Source organism: Agelaius tricolor, unplaced genomic scaffold, assembly GCF_023055355.1.
Source record: "Agelaius tricolor isolate 1412-34295 unplaced genomic scaffold, bAgeTri1.0.p SCAF_13, whole genome shotgun sequence".
NCBI classification, from domain to species: Eukaryota; Metazoa; Chordata; class Aves; order Passeriformes; family Icteridae; genus Agelaius; species Agelaius tricolor.
In genome coordinates, this window is record NW_027269273.1 from 16,763,987 (window position 1) to 16,783,515 (window position 19,529).

The 19,529-nt window shown below is 42.1% G+C and overlaps 1 protein-coding gene across 3 annotated transcripts in view; it reads left to right on the top strand.

The window, feature by feature from the left end:
• The window catches only part of NDST2 (N-deacetylase and N-sulfotransferase 2), a 123,883-nt gene that overhangs the window by 83,325 nt on the left and 21,029 nt on the right, over positions 1-19,529 (top strand). For all 3 annotated transcript variants that reach the window (XM_071438896.1, XM_071438897.1, XM_071438898.1), the window contains one exon: positions 16,563-17,940. In XM_071438896.1, coding sequence (XP_071294997.1) covers positions 16,948-17,940 — 993 coding nt within the window. In that variant the 5' untranslated portion in view covers positions 16,563-16,947. The remainder of the gene's footprint in view (positions 1-16,562; positions 17,941-19,529) is intronic.

The following is a 19,529-nucleotide window of genomic DNA, read 5'->3' on the forward strand; positions in this document are numbered from 1 at the left end:
AGATGCTCCCTTGAACCTTCATTGTCTTGGCTATCAGACTGGTAGATGAAGAGATATCAGCAATATTGGTAATTGATGAAATCACTGTAAAGATCAGACCCATTATAGAGAACATTTAGAAAATCAGAGGATGCTTTATATGTTTTCTGAGGACTAAATCACAATTATTAGTGTTTTGTCACACAGCAATCTAAATTCTCATTTGTATCTCAAGAGCAAAGCTAGTTCTGCTTAGTTAATATTTAGCAAGATGAAAGCTTAGAAATGGAAATTTTTATACATATTATTTTTCCTTTAACCACAGACTAGTAAATGATGATCCTTTGGTTAACAGTGTGTTTGATTTCCATTATTTTTTTAGTTTCTTGGAAAAGAGGTTCACTTGGAACACTGAGGGTTTTTCTGGTCATTAAGAAACTTCTTGATCCTTGAGCTGACATGTAGCTGCCATTCTCTTGGTCAAGGCACATTAAACAGAATTTGGGTCTTTGAAAATATTCTTTTATTAACCAGTCACGTTTATGTCAATAATACAGATGCTTCTGAAATTTGGCCAGACACTGCAGGTGTAGAAAGCAAGAGCATGGCCTGGGGCATAGACTTGAGACTTTTCACTAGGTCTCTTTTCTTAATGGTCTTTGGTTTTTCATGTTAAAGTAACAAATATAAGTTAGGTGGTTAGCCTGCATTGTAAGCATCAGTGTAGACTGTTGCTATCTAAAACCTGCCCTCACAAATGTGGCTATATGGAAGAGGAGACACAGTTTTCAATTACCTTCTCTACCCTTCCCCTTCACTCCCCAAATTCAGCTCATAAAGGATGAAGAAGGGTGATGGTCTCTGTTTAAGTGATGTCATATGTTTCAGGTTAGCTAAAATTGCAGGTTTTTTCCATATTGTTTTAGGATGTGGCCTTTCCATAAGCCATCCAGTTCAAGAATCCTAAAGATATAAAGAAAAGGTATATTTTGATAGGCATACTTAACCAAAAGAGAGCCAAAGAACCCTGTTGAAGGGTTGCTGCTGACTCCAAAAATCTTGGATTTTACTTCACTGCTGGAATTGTCAGACAGCCTCCCATGTGGCTTTTCAGCTTTGATGATTTGAAGGAAATTACTAAAAACACAAATGATCTTTCAATATAAACATTTTTTTTCTCTAAACCATTGGAAATGCTGTATTAACTGTTCACCTTAGATGAAATATAACAGAAGGTTGTTAACCCTGCTGCTGTCCTTCCTGTGGAAGAACAATGTTAGGCACACTAAAACGCTGCAGTATGTCAGAGACGTTTCAGGAATACAGCAGCCGTTTGCCTCAAGGCACAGTTAAGCTCACATTGCAAGGTGTTCAACCTGGTGTTACCACTTGGGTATATATAGATGTGTCCCTGTTGTTGTACCTCCTTTCACACCTGGACCTTGCTGAATTTTTCTTCCAGCAGGGTGAAGTGCCACTTGTAGAGCAGAGCTGGACAGGTGCCGGTATTGGAGCAGTTATCGCTCTGTGGGGCGCCTGTTTTCTGATGCTTTGTGATGGAGTCACCTGGTGCAGTCGTAGAAGCATTCAGTTATGTTTGAAAGCTGGCACCTTTGTCTTATTCTCTGCAACACTAAAAAGAAGGTGATGGTTTCAATAACCTTGTTTCAAAAGAGACACTTGATAGTGCTCATTTGTAAAAAATGTTGGGTTATTGGAAAATAGGAGGGGGAGGATGTAAAGAAGGAAGGTCTGCACACTAAGCCTGCTTGCACCCATTATGATGAGCCCAGGCATGAAATGAAAGGAAAACTCTGAGCTCTTCATTATCTAATGCTCTCTTAGGGCAATAACAAATTCACTGTAGAGTCAGCAAGCACAGCCTAGGGGCTTGTGGAGAGGGAGCACACATTGTTCTTAGAATATGGCTGCTGCTGGAATATTTCACTGCAAGTATGAAGCCACTTTTAATGCAAAATATTCCTCAAAGGAATTTGGTTTTGTAGTTGCTATTTGAAAAGCTGCTTTCAGTCAATGTGATGCCTTCTTCCAAACAAAAGACTGTGCAGTTAGGTATCGTATGAACATAGCATAGTCTTGCTTTTTCATACCCCTTATGTGAACTGAGATTATGCAGAGACCCTCCTTTTTGGAACTGAAAAAACCCAAAGAGAGACATTTACCCCTCTCTGCTTTAGTGTGTTGTAGCTTTTCAGCCTTTTTCTGGTGCTTAGTGACCACTCTATATTATGTGCTTCATTTCAGAATAAGTAAATCAATTTTATACTGAAAATTCAAATGCAGAATATATTTGTGTGAAGGCCAAAGAGTCTTCCTGGGGATAGGGATGGGAATGTGGGAGAGCACATAATAAAAACCTCCAGAGTCTCCCACTGATAGATTGTTCGGTTTGTATTTCTATAAGGAGCAGGGGGTAGAAGATAAGGTGTTACCTCTGAGGTGGAAGCATTCATGGTGTTGATTCAGCCTGCAGATGTTACATCAGTTGGTGGACTACTCTGTTTAGCATTGTGGAGGGAAGTGGAACTCTCCCATAGAAATAGAGGACTCCTATATGTCCTCTTTATTTGTATTCTTACCAGAGTATTTGCAGAGTCCAAGGTGATTCTTCATATAAGCAGTTTGACCTAAAATAAACTGTCTTCCCCCTTCTCAGTAAATTAAATGTCACTGCCTGTAGTTTAACCTCCAAGGTGGCTCTTGTTGAATGAATGTGATTCCCGTTTTGATGCAAATAACAGCAGTGAAGGAAAGGAAATGTATGGTAGCCTGGAAAATGCAGTGGAAGGGAAAAGAATTTTCACCCCTTCCTTGGTTTCTTGTCAGCAAACCAAGCTGAGTTACAGTCCTTCTGCTAATTGAGAACGGATGGAGAATTTTTTACTTTCTGTCTGTCTCAGATCTGGTTCTCTGGAGTGTTTGCAGTAGAGCAGCAAGATGTGACAATCCCACCCTTATCACTGTTTTGAAGTTTGTGTTTTACCCAGGTAACACCAGGATACAGATTCATTCTGATACATTCACAAAGTGCTGTAGAGGTATTGATGTTCAGCATCTTTGTGGCATGTGATTCCCATTTTCCGGATGGAGTTCCGGAATGTGTAACTGCATCAAGGTAAAAGTGGAGTTAAGGACTGAAGTCAGCTAGGGAATTCATTACCCTTGAACTCCCTAGCGTTTAGGATGATGTCTGGCTCCCTCCAAGAGGGTACATGAAGAAGTCTCACTGTCTCAAAGATTCTTTGAACCCATTTCTTCTGTTTGTGGACCAGTGCATAAAGAGAAATTTAAGATTTTAATGTCCCACCCTGTCTCATCTCCTGTGATAATGCTGTTTGTCCTTTTGTTCTTCTAACCCTGCAAAAACAGCAAGACAGAAACCAAACAGGGTACTGAAGTTTCTCTGGCAACTCCTAATGTTGGTCTCTTGAACACAGAATTCTCACCTGTAGCTCATCTGTGGAGTCTTCCTCTCTGAATGCTTTGGGAAATTGGCATTCAGGTGAGAGGACAAAAATTGGGTCCTTAGTTTATGTATGCAGGAATTAGAAAACAGTCATCCTGTCTAACTCTGAAGGAGCTGAGTGAGGTAGCAGAAAGCTGAAAGTTATCACGTTTTCAGGCTGAAAACTTGATAACCCTTAACCCACACCCTGGGCACTGCTGCCCAGGGACAGCCTGGCTGAGCACAGGGACACCAGGGCTTGAGAGCTAGGGCCGTGTCCCTGGGTTTCTTGAGGCTGAAACAACCAATGCATTTTTCAAATTGTCACCTTGTGTGGCTGAGGAAGAGAATGATGTTCAGGTCTGCTCTCCTGGGAGGGGTGCGGTGATACTGGTGAATTTGCACAGTTTTCCATGCCCCTCTCAGCTGAGAGGGAGGTCAGGCAGCAAAGGCGGCACCTGGCAAGCAGAGAAGAGCCTGGGTTCCATCCAGTGGCAGGCAGCTGCCTCATGATGCTGTCTGGTCGTGTCAACTAAATTGTTTGGAAAAATTCAGGCTGGCAATGGGGAATATGGGAAAAAATAAACATGAAACCACTGGGGCAAGATTCTTGCTATAGGTACCAAGATGTCAGCAGGTCCTCTGAATGTGCTTTCTGTTAACACTTGCAATCACAGATATTCTGCAAGTCACTTAGCACTTCACAGGAGAGTGGGGACAAACTCAAAGCACTTCAAATTACTGCAGAAAAACTAACCCAGATTCATAATGAACACTGAATTTTACAGGCTTCATTTCTTTGTTGTATAAGAAAACAGCATGTCTTCCAAAAAGGTTTTACCTTTATATTTCTATATACCATATAGAAATATGGTAGCTATATTCTATATTCTAGCTATAATTCTATATTCTGTAATTCTATTCTAGCTACCAAATTAATTATATGAGAGTTAAGTAGACCAAATCATTAGAGTTAAAATTAATTTCCGTATTTTACTTCTAAAATTAATGTCTAAAATTTTAAAATATGTTGTTCATTATATATATTTCAGTAACATAGCTCTTCAAAGTTACTGTCTAGCTAAAAATTATTTATTCTAGATAAAAATTATCTATTCATTGTTCTGCAATGAAGAAGGTAGGAAACTTCAGAGTTGGGATCCAGACTGCCTTTGCTCTCTCATTTGCAGCACTGTTGAGTAGAATAAGGAGGAAAACATTATGTCTGGAAGTATAGTGTTAATCTGAGGCTATGAGAAAGCATTAATTATTTACTTATAATGTTGCTGCGAAGTCAAGTTTGAATTAATTGAATGCTAAATGCAGTTGTTTCTCTCCCATCACATACATGCACAAGATATAGTGTTAAGTGATCTGAAAACTATAAAGTACCTGTTATTTCAGTGACATCAATTAGCACATTTGCACTTGGGATTTCAACATTAATGATGAATTTTCAGCATTTATAATGTTTCTTGAGATTATTCTTTAATGCAGGTAATCTAAACTGTCAGCTAACTAATACCACTTTTGTCTCTGTGTGGGACATGGTAAACAATTGAAAGGGCTGAAAGCACTGTTGGAATGTAGTTGAGGCAACTTTACTCTTTACATAGTGTAGCTCTAGCCTTCCATTGCTCCAGAACGCTTTGTTCTGGACAAAGGAAAGGGATGAATGCAGCGAGTACCGCAAGCGTGTTAGGTTTTTCACAACCAAACCAGTAGTGCCTTTAGTCAGGATATGGATGCAGTAATGTTGCAGTGTGTCTGGAATATTGTGTGACATAGTGAATTTCAGAGGTCCGGACTGTGTGAGCCCTCCTCTATCAGCATTAAATGCATAAGCTGTAAGCATGCTGGCCTGTTTCCGGTGGAATTCGTCTTTGAAGTTGAGTTGTTGAGCCTTTTAGACCATGTTTCTTTTGGTAATTAAATTGTTTTTTTAAATGCAGGCAAGCTAGACCTAATGTCATAGGAAAATGCTGTCTTTAGCCACTACGTTTGTGCCTCCTTAAGCAATGTGAGCTGTCATTTTTTTTCTTACTCCCCTCTGACACGCTGTGTGTCCCTCCACTTGTCTCACACTCCCACTCCCCTAGGGTTAGGGTCCTGAAAACCACAAAGCCCAGAGCTCCAGGCACACTGCAGCTGCAAAAGGCATGCCAAGAGGATCACAGAACTGCCACAACATGGCTTCCTCCACAGCTTTTTCCTTGGAACCAGCCTTAGCCCAAGGCTGTGTTTACTACCTAGGGTTAGGGTTCTGCCTAGGGTTAGGGGTTTGAAAACCACAAAGCCCAGAGCTCCAGGCACACTGCAGCTGCATCCCAAGGGTTACACAGAACTGCCACAACATGGCTTCCTCCCCACCTTTCTGCTTCGCACCAACCTCGCCCCCATGCACCTCTTCCTACCCCACCTAGGGTTAGGGTTCTGAAAACCACAAAGCCCAGAGCTCCAGGCACACTGCAGCTGCAAAAGGCATCCCAAGGGGAACACAGAACTGCCCCAACATGGCTTCCTCCACAGCTTTTTCCTTGGAACCAGCCTTAGCCCAAGGCTGCATTTACTGCTCTGCTGCTTAGGGTTAGGGTTGCGCTTTGCATTTTGTTTCTACTGCCTCGTATTCCTGGAACAGTTTCCCAATCTCGGCTGCCAAACCCTCCCTCCCTTTCTCTGCTCTTGTTAACCCATTTCTTCCAGAAATCGTTCCTACGTTGTTTCATTGACTAATTGTCTCTCTTTTGTAGCCTTCCTTTCTTATATCTACTGTTCTGGGTCATGTTTCTTAATGTGAGATAGTATGTATGGCAAGATGGAGTGTATTTTTCCCTATTTTGAGCATTGTTTTCATTAGATCTTCATACAGTGGTTAGTTATAAATTCCCCTTTTCATTTTGAGTGCAGAATTTTTCACATAGTTTGCTATTTTCTGTGTCCTGTTAAAGAGCAGGCACATTTTATCTTAACATAATTGCCAGGTTGTGGGGAGTAGTGTCTATATTACAGCAAGTGCCATCATCTAGCCTGTCTGTATAGGCAAAGTTCAGCCGTGTTGATCAACCTGCAGGAATGTGAAGTAGGAAACACAGGGCTCTGGGCAAGCTGGGTGGTGCTCAGCAGTACTCCTGTCATTGCACAGCTTCACTGCAGTGGTAATTATGCTGCCATGGCTGTTATTCCCTAGCATGGACAAGCTCACAGAGGCAGGCACGAGATGGATCTGCTTACTGTTGTTGAACCATTTTGTGTCTCTTTCTTTGTGGAACAAGTCTTTCCACAAAAACAAGCACAAGAGCCACCATACTAGTAGAAATACATGTTGGTAAGTGATTATGTTGTTGTATGCAAGTGGTGGATCAAGTTACTGTGCTTTCTGCAATGCACTTTACAGACTGAGTACGCTGTAGCAGACTAGACCAAAAGAAATGTGTTCTCTGTCCTGCTGAAGACCTCGCCAAACAGGCAGATGCACATTTCTACTTGGAGAAAATTTTTCTTTTCTGGCAATTTTCTTCTTTCTATTCCAACTGAGATTAGGCAATTGGATCACTGATTTTTTTAAAAAAATTGTGATTTCCTGTATTCAGTTCACCTATTTGAACTAAGCTTAAAATTTATTAAGAAAGTCAAAGAATCCCTGAAAACATTAGTGTTGTGTTAGACCAAGTTTCATAATCAACAGTGTTCTGAATGCTTCTTTTTTCTTAAGTCCTACTTCTGATATCATCTGTCCTTATCTCTTACTGCTACGTGTGAAACAGAAATAGTTTCATAATTGTTTTGTCCTATAAATACTTATAAAAACTTGCAAAATGGCGCAGACTAATTCCATTATTTTGACTCAAAGGTTAAACATGTTTTTTCATTATCAGAAACTATATGTAAACTTAATATTTAATTTCTTCATGGAAGAAAATTTTCATGCTTCAACACATAAACATTTTCCATGTTAATAATAAAAAATTAATCCGGTTTTCAGTAATTGGTTGCATTTCATTGGGCATTTTACTACCACCTATAAATTTGGGGGAAGAGTCCCCAAGATATCAAAGTTATTCTCCAAAATCTATAATTGAGCACCTTGCAGTTTTCAATAGCCAGATCAGTTTTACTTCAGCTGTAGTCCAAAACAAAGATCTATATTTTGCTCAAAACTCTTGAGCTTTCCTGACAAAACTTCAGTTTTATCAGAGGGGAGATTTGATTGCAAATATGGCAGCTTTTTTCCTGAGTTGTCCTGGGTACTGTTAATTAAGATGTTAATGAGGTCCTGGACTTAATTCTGCATGAATGAATATTTTAAGGATGCAGTACTTCATAGCAGAAAAAATCCTAGTTGTAAACAGTTGACTAATTAAAAATGTAAGAGTATAGCACCCACTCTAGTAATTAAGTCTAGAAAATGGGAGAAAGACTAAAAGCTAGTGGCATGTAATTACAGTACAGTTTAAAATTAATATCTTTGAGATGTATGTCTTTTCAAAAGAGTTTCTTTTTTGTGAGTTGATTATCTAAAAACAAGGTAGAAACAAGGGGAAACAGAAGGTATGGGGTTGAAATTATTGTTGTTTTTTGTAGTGAGTATGGCATAGTGTAGGGTATGGAAATAAATGTGCATTGCTTGTGATTTTGTAACAATTGCAAACACAGATGGTTTAAGAGAAAATTAAATAATTCCGCCCACATGAAGACAGGGAAGTCTAACAATAGTCACAACTTTTTATCACCCTATTTCTCTAGCAGTCTCTGTCCTCCTGTCTCTTACACATCCTTTGTCCATGGAAAAGTAACAGCGTGTGAAGCTGCTGTGGGGCCCATCAAGGACCGCACTAGGCTGGAGCTGCCTCACCCCAGCGTGCAGGGCTCCATCCACCCTCTGCTGGCACAGGCAGCGCCCTCAGCAGCAGCACCCAAAGAGCACAAGTGCAGAGGCAGGCAGTGGTGGCTGCCAGGTTCAGCCTGGGCTCCAATCACCAGGTGAGAGCACAATGATCAGTCAGGTCAGCAAGGTAGAGCATACTTGGAGCCTGGTTTGGGTCTGGCCTAATCTCAGGTGCAGCTCACAGTTCAGCAAGTGGAAGCTGGTCAGGGCATTCAGAGGCTGTTGGTGGGTACAGTGCCCCCATTGAGATCTATTTCTGCCATAATGCTTGTGAAAAAGCAAATAATGACTTCTCATTGCCCAGATGGACATGAAGGCTTGGAGAGGGCAGTAGAGCACTTTGGATTTGCTCCTGTCTTGTAAAAACCAGGCCTCCAAACCATTGTCTCACCCAGCCTGGGTAATCTTCAAAGACCTTAATTCATGCATTTTACACTCATTTTGCTTTTCTTCCCATTGTTTTTTTTTTTACTCTTTTTGCCTGGGCAGATTTATAGTTTGCTTATATCACTTTTGGCTCTCTCTTTTTTTTTTTTTCTTATTTTTTTCCTTTTTAAATTTTTAAAAATTTTTTTCTTTTTCTTTTTTTAACAGGAATTTGCGTTCTGTTAAGAGCTGTTTTACAATAGACAAGCCAGCAAAAATGCAAATATTTTGTTTTCTGAGTCCTGATTTCAATCACACTAAGAGAACTGGATAATTAGATACTGCAAAGGCTGAGAGATATGCCATGAACGTTACACTGGGTGGGGATCTTGTGAGCAGAATATCTCAGTTGAAGGCAGGCAGGAGGGCGCTGCTATACGCAGCTGGGGAGCTTGTTCTTTTATGAGCCCAGCACATTCTGACCCTGAATTTTACTGCAAATACACCAGAAACAGGTGTGCACAAGAACTCAAGAGCTTTCCTGAGGTTTTAAGATTTGATAGAGCATACTTAGTGTTCTGGTGTCAGTTTGGATAAACTTTCAGTGTCATAGTATTAAACCTATTCCCTAATGTCATATGTTCCTAGATACAACTGATTGTAAAAGATTATCTCCTATGTGTTATGTGACAGGAGGAAGAAACTGAATATAGAAGATCAGCCTCTTGTTAATTAAGGTGAAATTTTCTGAGTCCTCATAGGAAGAATGGTTAGGCTGCTTTTGTAACAATTAAAGATAAACTTTCATAATATATATTCTATATTAAGACACTTCAACTCTGACTGGCACTGAATTTTCTTGGGTTTGCCAGTTTGACTCTATTTCCCCACTTGATTAAGTTACTTAGGAGAAATCACCAGAGAAGACGTTTTGCTTTCTGCAGCAGAATAGTTGATCTGAATTGTGATAAGCAAGGAGCATGAGAGAATGGAAATGTGATTCTTGTCCATATCTAATGCGGAAGGAACTGCATCTATTTCCTGTTCCCACAGCTAAGCTGGAGATGTTCTGCCGTGATAGGGCATACGTGTTGATTCCTGATGAAAGCAGGAGGCTGAAGATGGTGTATTCCCTCCCTTTGGGGTGACTGAAGAATTTACTTTCCAGCTGGGGGGATTGTAGAGCAGCTTGGACTGCCCTTGTGTTGCAAGGCTCTGGCCTGCAGTGTCTCTGGCTCTCTATCCCACAGCTCTGCTGTGTCTGGGTGTCTGGGTGCAGAGAGGAGCTGCTGTCTTATTATCCCCTGCTGTGGGAAAAGGTCAGAGTGGGCACAGACTTGTGTGTCAGGAAAGGCACCAAACAGAAGGAGAGGTCTGGCCAGAATGAAACTGCTGTTCCTCTGGTGGCCTGATCCCTAGACTTGAAAGGCTCAGTACCACGTGAAACGTAGCAATGGATACTTCCCTTCAGTTCTCTCTGAGGAAAGTGCCTCCTTTCTCTCTGGTGAGCAGTTGCATTTCAGAGACCTGTGCATCCCCAGAGCACTTACATCCCCTTAGCTGGTGGAAAGCTATGACTTGTGTGAGGACTTCCACTGCTATAATACCTTTAGTCTTTCCTTTTCATTTCAGCAGAGGTGTGCTGCTGCCAAGCTACCTGTTATTTCTATCAAGCAGCATCAGTGACTGCTGAAGGCTGAAATTTTATTTATTTGCTTTTTAACAATTCTTCAGGTTCCTTAATTGGAGATCTTTAAGCAGGCTGAAAATAAAAGACAACAAACGGTTTTCCTTTCCCAAATTTGTCCTATGCTGAGGCTGTGAAATTTGTTAAGGCTTGTGGTTCTGACATTTAACTTGAGGGAATACACCAGTGTAAAAGTCTGAAATTCCCTTGCTTTGGAAAATAAGGTCAGTTGTAATGACCCTAAGCAGTGAGTGTATTATGATGGGGAGAAGGCAGGGAGCTGAAGATGAGATTTCCTGGAAATTCTTATGAGGAGGATCTTTTTGTTTTCAGGAGAAGGGACTGGTTGCTAACAGGCAATGCTGGGCCATGCCTCTGTCACTGGCACGTGAAGGAGTAAACCTGTTGTTTATTTCTTTTTGTAATATGAAAGAGCAAAGGAGCAAAGATCTGCTGCAAACAAAGGTATCTATTATGTACCCAAACACCAAGAACCTTGCAGGAGTCCTGGGGTCTCTGTGCAGCCCTCTGCGAAGCTCACCTGGAGCCAACCTCTCCAAGATCTCTGCCTTCATGTTGTCTTCAGACTTCATTGCACTGACACAAGGGTAAATTCATGGCTGCAGTTGGGTTTCCACCAGGCTGGGATGAGAGGAGTGCATGCAGATCTGTTTAGCATGGACTGCAGTTTGCTCTTGCAGAAGGTGTGAAGTTACTTACCTGTCTAGGGGTGATAAAAAAAGAATTAAAATAATTATTACTTCAGCACACAGGTCATCTCCTCTTACCTCAGACTGGCACATTTCAAGCCTGCTGGCCAGCTGGCAGCTTTCTGGCTCAGCACAGGTCTGTACTGAGAGGCTTTTCCCTGCATGGGGACTTGCCGAAGCAAAACACAGAGCTGGCTGGAGGCTGCAGCCCTGTCTGTCAGAGCAGCATGGGCACCATTAGTGTTTCTTCTGTCTTTGATCTGAATTTTGTATTCCTTAGGCAGTCTCTCATGGCAGGATTCGACTGGCAGTGCCTGTTAGCTGAAACACATGGCCAGAGCCCAAAAATGAGCATGGCAATTTCATTGCAATGTGGCTGTAATTTTCACAATATTTTTTCTACCCAATATGTGAAATACAAGCAGCATTCATTCTCCTGAGCTTTCTACTAATGCTTTTGCTGTGTGGCTTGCTGTGTTTTGCTGACACTACTTACCAGGTTCCCCATCTTTGTGAGAGAGGGGCTCTACCTGGAGGTCTGGCATACAGATGCCACCACAGAAAAGAGACAAAGAGAGAGGGGCTCTGGTATCTCAGAATGGAACGGACTAATGAGGAATTTTGTGTCTTGATGACACCATTAAAGTGGAATGGGTTGGAAAATCAATCAGATGCCTTCTCTGATTACTGTGTAACTCAATTACTGCAGTCTCCCTAGGGCCCAAGGCAACAACCATCTCACAGGAAGTGCAGAAGAAAGGCCTCTGAAATAGAGCTGTTGTGGACAAAGGCAAGATCTTGCTGCTGTGCATTCCAGACAGAGAGATTATATTATGAATAATGAAAAGGGCTGGGGGAAATGTACTGGTGACACTGGGGTTTGGGTGGTAAGACCTTCTGTAGCTCAGCTGGGAATGCATTGACAGTTCTTGATAAAGGTGTCAGATGATACCCAGTATCTTCCATGTGCTTTGGCATGAATGTACCAGAAGCTCCAAATACTCATATTCTGGTCAGTGGTTTTGGGTAAGTACTGGTCCTGAGCATTTGTACTGATCTCCCACAATCATTTCCAAGCACTGGAAATAATCTGGAGATCAGATGTTAAAAACCACAGGGTTGAGGTTGTTATCTTGCTTTCATATCCCATCAGTTGCTATGTGGTTAAGCAGGTGATAATTCAAAAAGCAGTTTATGTTTCACATTAACACTGTATATCATTAGGAAACAGAATATCTAAGCCTTTGTCTTAATGCTGGTGATCTGTAGGATATCTGACCTTACAGCTGATGCTCTCTGATTTAGAGATGCTTTTCTGGCAGGATGGGTGCCTGCTGAGCCTGCATCCTTGGACCTCTGAACATTCTTGCTGTGCATTCTGACTGCCACCTCCCTCAATTCACACTGAGGCAGTCCTGGCAGGAGTTCAGAGTGGACCTCAATTTATCTAGAAACCTGTTTTTTTTTGTGGTGTTAGATTCCCAGAAGTAATGTCAAAAGAGGACACAGGTATTTTCTTTTCCTTGAAGAGGGAATAATTTTCACTGTAATTATTTTTTTTTTCCTTTTCTTTCTCCAGTATAGATATTTCTCAGCTTTTTGGGTATGACTGGTTTCTGACAATTCTCTCGCCTTGCAATATAAATTTTGTTCAGTGTATCTGTTTGTTGCTTTTTTTTCTTTTAGTTTGAACCTAAACCAGCTGATGCAGTCCCCAAAGAAAGAAATGCATCCCGTGCCAGCTGGCGTGCCCTCTGGCTGTGAAGCCTTGTTAAAGAGATGGGAGCTGACAGATTCTTGAGCAGCAATCTGATACAGGCCTTTTTTTTTAATTTGCTTTTTTGAGCTCACCCTTGTAACAAATGGGGGCTTGTTTGGGAGCTTCGCTAGAGGCTTGAATGGAATCATTGTTATCAAAACACTGCAGTGATTCAGAAGTGCCCAGCAAAGGGGGTTCTTCTCCCTGGTGCCCCTCAGCTGGGCACTGCAGGTGTGGCAGCCTAGCTTAAACTCTGGTTTCATTCTTATTCTATGGAATAATCCAGTTGTCCTGTGATTTTCATCTTTAAACTGATAATTGGGAAACTGAAGCTACAGTTCTGTACAAAACAGAGTCAGCTCAAAAGGTTAAAATTAAGTTGGAGAGATGAATGAGTCCCAACCAGAGAAGAGAAGTGTTTTCCATGTTGATGCTTTGGGAATAAAGAGTTGTAAAAGTAGAACCTTGCCAGGGTTTTGCATAAATCAACATCTTCTTGATTTTCTTACCTTTACCCTGGTGTTTAGATTACAAATTCTACCCCAGAAACACTTGCTTAGAAATTCATAGAAGTAAAACTTGGGCTCCTGAGTTCCTCTTTACATTATTTTCTCCTGCAAAAACAATTTCGTGTCTAATACATGTTAAGATAGTGAATCTTAAATCCAGAATAGTTTTTATGTTTCTGTTTTATTCAATGGGATTGACAAGCAAAAGGAAGTGAGGGGAGGCAATAACTTGGAATTCTCAGGTTTCTCCATCAAAACTGACTATTATTGGAATCTGAGTGAAGTGTTCAGCATGAATTTGTTGCGCAGGAGTAAAATGAAGATCACTTCTCACACATGCAGCATTGTGATGTGCATGGAGCTGTGTATTACTCTGTTTTACAAGGAATTCACCTCATAAAAAAGATACAGCATCCTTTGTATGTTTCTCTTTTACCTCTCTCTGCCCTGCTGAATTCTGCCTCTGCTGGCTTCTGCCTCTCTGCAGCTTTGAAGCTGTAATGCCAAGCAGGAAGGTGGTAACATTGGAGGGTTCCCTGCAGAGTCAGTGAGATGGGAAGGGCTTGTTGTGGAGGTGGAAAGGCTATTTTCCTGGCTGCTCTTGGAAGGTGGGACATGTTTTGGGGTACTATGCTGATACATTTGAATTCCTGGTGTATTACAGGGACTGAACTTGACTTGAGAAGTCATGTTCTATGCTCTGTCCAGGGAATCATATATTCAAAATCAGTAGCAAGAAAAAGAAAAATCTATACAAGTTCTGGTTTTTACATCTTCACATAGTTATTTCTCACTTTCTCTCCCCTGTCCTTTTCCCAGTAAATAGTTAACAGTATGTAGAAACAAAACTGAAAGATGATAAGTTGTCTGGGTATCTTATTTGCAGTGACCCCTGTGGCTGGAAGGAATGATGAATCTGACTCCATGTTCTCAGAAGGCTAATTTATTATTTTATGATACTATATTATATTAAAGAATACTATGCTAAAGAATACAGAAAGGATACTTACAGAAGGCTAAAAAGATAATAATGAAAACTCGTGACTCTTTCCAGAGTCTCAACACAGCTTGGCACTGATTGGCCAAAGAGTGAAAACAACCCACACCAGAAACCAATGAAACAATCACCTGTTGGATAAACAATCTCCAAACACATTGCACATGAGCAAAACAGAGGAGAAGCAAATGAGATAATTATTGTTTTCATTTGTCTCTGCGGCTTCTCAGCTTCCCAGGAGAAAAATCCTGGGCAAAGGGATTTTTCAGAAAATGTGAATGTGGCAGTCTGTGATTAAGAAAACACAGCTTATTGTTGCTGACTGTGCTGGATTTCCAAAGTCAGTTCTGTCATTACAGAGGGCCATTTGGGAATGGAGACCCCAATCCATTTGGAATCTTGGGAACAGGGACAATTCTACCAAAAATCCTGATCCTGCTGTGTTGCAGTGCAACCTTCAGTAAGTTTTGCTGTGTCTCAGTTTCTCCAGTGGAAAATTATTTGTGTGATATAATTTATATTCATAGTCTACAGCTATTCTGAAAACCTCATCAGGGCTAAGATTTCATTGTGCACTGCACAAACCAGTCCCTGCTCTGCTGAGCTTATAGCAAAGGTGTTGTTTGAGATAATATTTAATGATCATCATAAGGCTTGTGTAAAGAGCACTCTGACTCTCTTACATCTGCTGTCATAAAGTTAGCAGTATTATATCTCTTCATATAAAATCTGTTTGTGGTTTTTGTCTCTGCTTCAAGTTGCACCAACAGTTTGGAAAACAGCCTGGTGGGAGTCTTTAGAGTGGGACTTTTGGCCTCATCTATGAACTGGTATTTTCCCTGACTCAGAAGGACTTTTTTCCGTCTAGTAATACACATTACAAAATAAGCATCTGTCTCACAAGTAGTTCCTTTTCTGGTGGAGCTGGTTGTTAGAAACCCCTTGCTTTACTATATAAGAAACTTATGTATGCCTTGAACTCATAGACGAACTAGTCTTCTCATATTCTTTGTTACATCAGAATGGTAGAAACAGAAAAGCTCAAAAATGGGAGGAATGGAGAAAGGATGAAGATGTCTTTTAGCAATATTGTTTGCTATTGCTTTCTTGTGCCTCCTGGTGTTGCAAGCTGTGCCAGTTGAGCAGGTGGTTTGAGGGTTTGTATGTGGTGGAGCACATCTGCAGGAGTTGAGGGGGTGACAAAAAAAGCTTTTTAAAGAAAAAAGGTGGTTTAATTTTTACAAAGAAGTCGTCATGAGCATGACGGATTTGGTGAGCAACGTCTGGCATTGAGGGTGCTCTTGCATTGTTCTGGGAGAGGCAGGAAGTGTGCCCCAAAAATGCCCTCGTATTCCAGGAAAGGCCACCAGGGTATTGCTAAGGGTAAGTCACACTGCTGATGGGGGAGAGAAGACTCCACTGCGAGTTTACTTTTGTTTTAAACAAAGGAGAAATTTAGTTCTTTTCTCTGGTGTTTGTTTTGGATTATTTGTTATTTGTTGGCTTTGTTAGGCACTTTTCCTGGAAAAATAGCAACATATGGTGAAATAGTCTGCTGCCATGAACACAAAGCAGGAGGTGAGAGAGCTTTGTAACAAGAGGCTTTCCTGTATTTGAGACCAACCCAAATTTATGTTGTGCTGTTGGTGATTTAAAACTGGCTTCATGTTCTTCAGTGGCATATGAGAGAAGGTGATGAAGGTTTCAGGAGATGTTTCGTCTCCAACTGCCACTGAATCATTTGGCAGCCTCTAAGTGTGCAGTGTGTCCCCTGCCCTCTGTGCTGCCCGAGGGATGATGCCTCTCCAGAGCTGTATTTTGTGACCTCTGGAAGAAAGTGAGTTCCCAGGACTCTCTCCTCCTCTTGTTAGCTTTGAAATATAGGTTAGAATAAAAGGGTTTCATGTTTTCTGTCCAGTGGCTTGCAGAGGGCGGGGGAAAGGCCAGGTACTTGGCTCTGTTTGCTGTAGTGAGAATCTCACCCACGGTGAATGTTGAGTTGCTGTGCACTGTCAGGACCTTTCTTCCAAAGGCCATTTGGTTGTTCTGTCAAGCTTCCACACAAATGGGATGTGACACTTCCCAGGGACCAGACCTGCAGATGGGCAAGTGATGCTGCCACCCTATCACCCTCTAGTCCTGCCATTCAGCCTGTTAAATGCTGGAGTCATACTGAGAATTGACTTTTTCTTTTTAAATTGCAGGATGCAAAAAGAAGGTGCCATCATGTGAATGTGGAACACCTAAATGAGAAACAGGACACATGGGAAGGCTGAGCTGAAACTGCCTGTGCACAGAATGACAGACTGATTTGCTGCTGAAGACGAGATTCTGGAAACCTTGTTCTTCTGAGTGAGAGGAGAGGAGCCCGAGGAAGCACACAAAAGAGCGATGGGAATTGAGGGCCATGGTTACCTGAGATAAATGGCAGATCTCTGGGAGTCTCGCCTTGTAGCTGTTTGCTTTAGCTTTTTCTCTCTCTGCAGCTGCACTTTATTTTTTGTGAGCCGCTGCTGGGCACTGCCACTGGAGATTCCAAGCGCGCCGTGGGTCCGGAGCGTGAGGAGGGGGTGAGCCACCCGCCTCACCATGATTCAGCTGTGGAAAGTGGTGCGGCACGTGCGACAGCTGGAGCTGCACAGATTGATCCTGCTGCTCATTGCCTTCAGCCTGATCTCCATGTGCATCCTGGCTTATTACGTCACTAACAGTCCCAAAATCAAGGAGCCGCCGCCCCTGCCCTTCAGTGACTGCAGCAGCCAGCACCGCATCTTGATCCCACCGCAAGCCAGCTGGAGGCTCACCAAGTCTGTGGACACGTCGCGCACGGATCCCGTGGTGCTCGTCTTTGTGGAAAGCATTTATTCCCAGCTTGGGCAGGAAATAGTGGCCATCCTGGAATCCAGCCGGTTCAAATACAGGACAGAGATCGCCCCTGGCAAAGGGGATATGCCCACCCTGACAGACAAAGATAGAGGACGCTATGCTCTAATTATCTATGAGAACATCCTTAAATATGTGAATCTAGATGCTTGGAACCGAGAGCTGCTAGACAAATACTGTGTAGAGTATGGAGTGGGAATTATAGGCTTTTTCAAAGCTAATGAGAACAGCCTGCTCAGTGCACAGCTCAAGGGTTTCCCCCTTTTCCTACATTCCAACTTGGGGCTGCGGGACTATCACATCAATCCTAGTGCTCCCCTGCTCTATGTCACCAGGGCTAATGAGGTGGAGCAGGGTCCTCTGCCTGGTGATGACTGGACTGTGTTTCAGTCAAACCACAGCACCTATGAGCCAGTGCTGTTGGCCAGCACGAAGTCCTCGGAGTCCATTCCTCACCTGGCCACTCACAAAGCCTTGCATGCCACAGTGATGCAGGACCTGGGTCTGCATGATGGGATCCAGCGGGTTCTCTTCGGCAATAACCTCAATTTTTGGCTGCACAAACTCATTTTTGTGGATGCCATTGCCTACTTGACTGGCAAACGCCTCTGTCTGACACTTGATCGCTATATCCTTGTTGACATCGATGATATATTTGTGGGAAAAGAGGGCACTCGCATGAAAGTGTCTGATGTAGAGGTAAAATCCTAGAGTAGATACCTCCAGAGGTTCTAGATAGATTTCTGGTGTGTGTGCTGTACTGGGAAAGCCAAGATGGCATTTTATTTGAGGGAAAGCATTGATTGCTGCAGTCGTACTCATCTTATACAGAGAATTAGCCTGCAAAGAGGCCAAGGCACTGTGTGTGATCCTCTCAGCAGTTTTGCAGGTTTAAATGGAGCACTTTAGGAGCTGGCCTCTCTCAGTTTAAGAGGAAGGTGCCTGTGGTTGTCTATCCTGTCTCCTCTGTGATATAAGGAACAAGTATATGCAGGTTTCCTATGCCGACCTATTTGTAGCTGTAAACTCTGCTGTTCAAAAGGAAAAAGCAAGTTGTGTTAGAACAGAACAGAAAAGAATGTGTTTATTATTATTTGTGATGTGTATAAGCTGTATATATTATATTGCAGAAGTGTAGGCCAGTCCATGCAGTGTGAATTCATACAGTGTATTTTAGCAATGTAGCTTTTCAACACACAACTAAATTGGGAAAGGAAGGGTTTTCTCTTTCCCCTTTGTACCTACCTCATGCCTGCCACCAGCAGCTCTCATCCCTGAGGGAATATCAACAAATTCACCAGAGAAATATGCTCAGACCAAGCCTTCATGAGAACTATCTCTGTGGCCTCACAATTGAAAAACAGACATGCCAGCCCTGTGGTTTGCTTTCCTTGGCACTTCCTGGAATAATACAGTGACCTATTAAGAAAGGTTATGGGTAAGAGACAGATTTTGTGGAGGAGAGGGAACTGAGACAGGCAAAGATAAAAATAAGTAGGAAAAAGTTAAGTGCTTAAATGCTCCTTCTGATTCTCTGTGTCCTTGAAAGTAATGATGAAGTGTTCTGTTAAGTCTGTGATCTGTGTGCGTGTGATGTTTCACGGAGCCAAGGACTTCCCTTTGTATCTTCCCCATCAGTTGTGGTTTGTAGCCACTGAGGGAGGTGCACTCCCTGTTTCTCAGGTGTGCTGAGGTTGTCCATGGGTTGTACTCTGGATTCCCATTCACCACTTGCCCTCAGGTGAGTCCTGGATGGTACCAGCCAGTAAGCTTGTGGTAAGCTTGTGACAGCAACTGCTTTAGCATGTTTCCAAAACAACTTCAAGGTGAAGCACCCATTCAATTTATATCCGAGGCACAAAATATTTGAGGCAAAGGTGTAAGAAGAATACTGTTGTAGAGGTTTGGCCCCTTACCCGAACCTTGTCTCTTGCATGTTCCCAAGAGCCCTCTTCCACCTCCCCAGGAGTCATACCACCTTTCCTACATGTTTTATGCATCTGTGCACCATATGTCTTAGTTCATCTCCAAGGTTTTAGGACTTCAAGATTTTATGTTTTATATGGAGTATTTATTTAAGGAAGATGCTAAAACTTTCTTCATTTCACTTCAGTGTCCCTGTGCTTTGAAGTGCTGAAATGTTCGGAAAGAGAATTTTTTTTCTTTTTTTTCCTTTTGTGAAGGAAAAATCACAATCTTATCTTGGTCCTAAGAAAGCCCTACACCCACTAGTCCAAACCAGCAGAGATTCAGAGATTCACACCTCTGTAGTGTTTCTGGAGGTTACA